General features: G+C 36.1%; 1 protein-coding gene across 2 annotated transcripts in view; it reads left to right on the top strand.

The window, feature by feature from the left end:
• Positions 1-296: 296 nt before the first annotated feature.
• The window catches only part of LOC121880068 (neuronal cell adhesion molecule-like), a 103,840-nt gene continuing 100,605 nt past the window's right edge, over positions 297-3,531 (top strand). For both annotated transcript variants that reach the window (XM_042387076.1, XM_042387075.1), the window contains exon 1: positions 297-757. In XM_042387076.1, coding sequence (XP_042243010.1) covers positions 752-757 — 6 coding nt within the window. In that variant the 5' untranslated portion in view covers positions 297-751. The remainder of the gene's footprint in view (positions 758-3,531) is intronic.

The raw sequence follows: 3,531 nt of genomic DNA, 5'->3' as shown, positions 1-3,531 counted from the left end.
TTTTTATTCCTAATATTGATATAGGAGTTCTATCTCTGTTCTATCGAATTTAAGGTGCGCGACCCTTATAAGTTACATATGAACGTATTTCGTGTTCATAAATCATTATCAAAATATAGTGAGATAATATAAAGCTCAAATTATAGCAGAAGGAAAGTGTTGAGTTTTGCATCGATACCTTGAATAAGGTTAAAACGATGACGTTTTCCCTCGGCAGGAGGTGACATGTGGCAACCCACCGCCACGGCTGAGGACTTGCGTTGGGCGTGTCTGGTCCGTCAGTAGTTCCTCGGCGCTTGTTGAGTGCATCTGTGTTGGTTGTCCCCACTAGACGTTAGCCTGTTCTTGCTGGACCTTAGCGCACTCGACGACGAATCTGTTTGATAAATGATTCCCATTGATAATACACGTTACGACGATTGTTTGGTGTTGCTGTTTAGTAATTTGAATAACTGACTAGATGAACCGTAGTAGAACTGATATAAATGGAAAAGAGAAATCAGATGTAAATTATAAATGATCGTAATTGGCTCTTTGTACTAACACCTATTATTTTGTGGTTATCACCTGTATAAAGCAGTATCATTTGCCTGTGGACTAACAAACACGAAGGAAGTTAAAGATATGTCAGATGTTCAGTTGTGAAGGTAGAAACTGGCTGTAGTGCTTGTCAGAAACATGAATCAAACTGGTTAAGCAGTAGTGTGTTGTATCTAGAACCATATTGCTTGTGGCTTCTTCTTGAACAGATATGAAGGTAAGTACTATTGTCCTCTCTGTGTTATTATTACACCAATGATCGAACATGTACTCTGAAAATGTGTGTTTTATTCGCTTTATAAGGTATGGGTCATGTGCACTGAGCACTGTCATCCTGTAAGTAATTATTGTATGTTTTACGTGTTTACCAAGTACTTTAGATGCAAATTATCTCTTTCGGGAGTTTTCGCTTACTCCTTAAACGCATGAGCTAACCCTTGGTATCCTATTGACCGAGTCACTACCCAGAAGTTTGCTTACGTGCGCTACGTGTTAATAAAAATTAAGAACATCACCCCCTTACGATTAATATTTATATTGTAAATTGACGTAACACACACACGTAAGTTTTATATATATATATATATATATATATATATATATATATATATATATATATATATATATATATATATATATATATATATATATATATATATATATAACATCGTCGTCTCTAAAGATTTTCGATATTTTAGTGGTAACAACGTAGGACATTATTGATAATATTCGCAGTGGAAAGTCAGTTTACATTGGTTCCTCATCCTGTTAAGGCTACACAGCTATTTAAGGTAATATGGCATGAAAGATGTTGATGGAAATATCATTGTACATGTCTCCCATTTTAAAAACATGAATTAATAACATAACATAATAAAATGCCATATCCGACATTTCTCATAAGTAATTTATTTATTAAAACTTATTAAACATTAATATATTCAATAAAAGTTCCAATTAGTTGCCCAATATATAATACAATGAATGTTACCTGGGAAAGGATCTTGCTGCTGGGTGAGCCATCGACGTGTACTCCATTATGAACATTACATCCATTGTAATTATGGTGCAAAATCATGACGTGAAAACAATGCGACGATTATTTGCCATCTATAATGTTTCTTTCAAGGGATACGCCACATTAACCCTGACTTACCAACTCTTCTGAACATTTTTAGGAAGCTGAACGAAGGACTGTAAAGAAACATTTATTTTTAGAGAATTCCATCAAAACTTAGTGGCGTTGTTGCTCGCCAGACGCCCGCCGACGGCTCCATCTTTTCACTCCACCATAAAACGTGTCTTTTTTTTTTTAACTCTGAACTCTCTGGAAGCAGCAAAATAATCCTCATTGTGAAACGTAATATCCGCACGCGGCTAGTTTCATTTTCGATGTTCTTCATCCCTCAACAATTACGCTCTCATCTGAATTTCAAATGCGGGCGTGAATTTGATCGGAAGGCACAAGGCCCCGGCAGAGACGATTAACAGCGACCTCGGGGATGTCTGATCACCCCGAAGGTCGCTATTTATTAACATCAAATTGATGGCAGTATTGGTTGATTTATACATGTATTTTACTTTTATTATATTTTTTTTAGATATACAATTTCTTTCCATCGATTAAAAGCATTTAATTACTCAAGTTTTCCCGATTGAATGAAAACACACATACAAAAAATCCTCAGATGTTGAACGGTAGTGTGGGACATTTTCAAAGCGGCTTCTTGCCTTGAATCATAGGAGTGTCCTCATAGTTTAGAAACGAAATCAGTATATAAACAAAGTACAGTATAGTGATGTTAAAGATGGTTTTGCCTCCTGATTGGGACTACACCCGCGCGTTTGTTAATGCCTCGCGGTATTCCAGATATAAACAAGTTTTCCCAAGAGGTTATGTTATCATGTCCAGAGTACCTTGGGTGATGTTAGACTTAAAGATAATTTGCACATGAAAATCATGTTTAATATTCTTGATATTTAATGGATAAGAAATTGATTTAATTGCTGAAAGGATTCTTTCTTTGCCAACAATTCGTTGTCCACGTTAGTAATTGTGATGAGTAAATATAGTTATATATTTCTGAGAGTTGAGTGACATACTTCCAGGGTTGACTCCTCGCGCCCGTCACTTCTGGCAATAAGCTAAGGAGTCACCAGGGAATGGCTGCCGCTCTGCATTGGCTTCAATTTTGGAGTTTGATGCTTAACCTATTTGTATTAGTATGTGTACGGTCTGTACGTCTTTACCTCACGATGCAGATAACGTGGCCAGGATTTATTAATGTAAAGTCGGGGGAACTCGTGAGGCTCGGAGAGCTTTATTTTCTCCTGTGAGAATCGGAGAGTTTTGTTGTTTTAAGACCTGTAATATTGCTTGGGAGGCTCGGAGGGCTTTGTTGTGTTTCAAAACAAACGACTTATCTCTGGTGAGGCTCTGAGCGCTCACTTGTGATTTTCAACCTCGGACACATCCCCTTGAAGGCTCGTAGAGCTCTGTTGCGATTTTGAACCTAGACATATTCTCTGTGAGGCTGAGAAAACACTGGTGTTTTTGTCAATAAGGACATAAAATTATATTTGTTTAACCTTGGAGAATTCTTGAAGGTTTTTTCTTCAACTAGAGTATGTAGTCTGAGGAGCTGTGAAAGTTGTGTTGTTTTTCAGCTCTGGTTATATGAAGTCTTGGAGAGCACTGATAATATTCTCAGCAATGAACATACTGAATATAAAAAAGGAAGTTAGGAGAGAACTGCTGCATTTATCAATCTAAGACATAAGTATGCGATGCATAAAGAACACACCAATAAGCCGTAGAACCTAAGAGGTTTCTTTATATATATATATATATATATATATATATATATATATATATATATATATATATATATATATATATATATATATATAATTACCACGGTGAATTACCCTATATATACATATTTATTTGGCTTAACCTCAAACTACAGTGAGCGTGTTTCTCGACTAAAG

Source organism: Homarus americanus, unplaced genomic scaffold (assembly GCF_018991925.1).
Source record: "Homarus americanus isolate GMGI-L3 unplaced genomic scaffold, GMGI_Hamer_2.0 scaffold30108, whole genome shotgun sequence".
NCBI classification, from domain to species: Eukaryota; Metazoa; Arthropoda; class Malacostraca; order Decapoda; family Nephropidae; genus Homarus; species Homarus americanus.
Note: the sequence above shows the minus strand (reverse complement) of the source record. Positions and strands in the feature narration are given on the sequence as shown.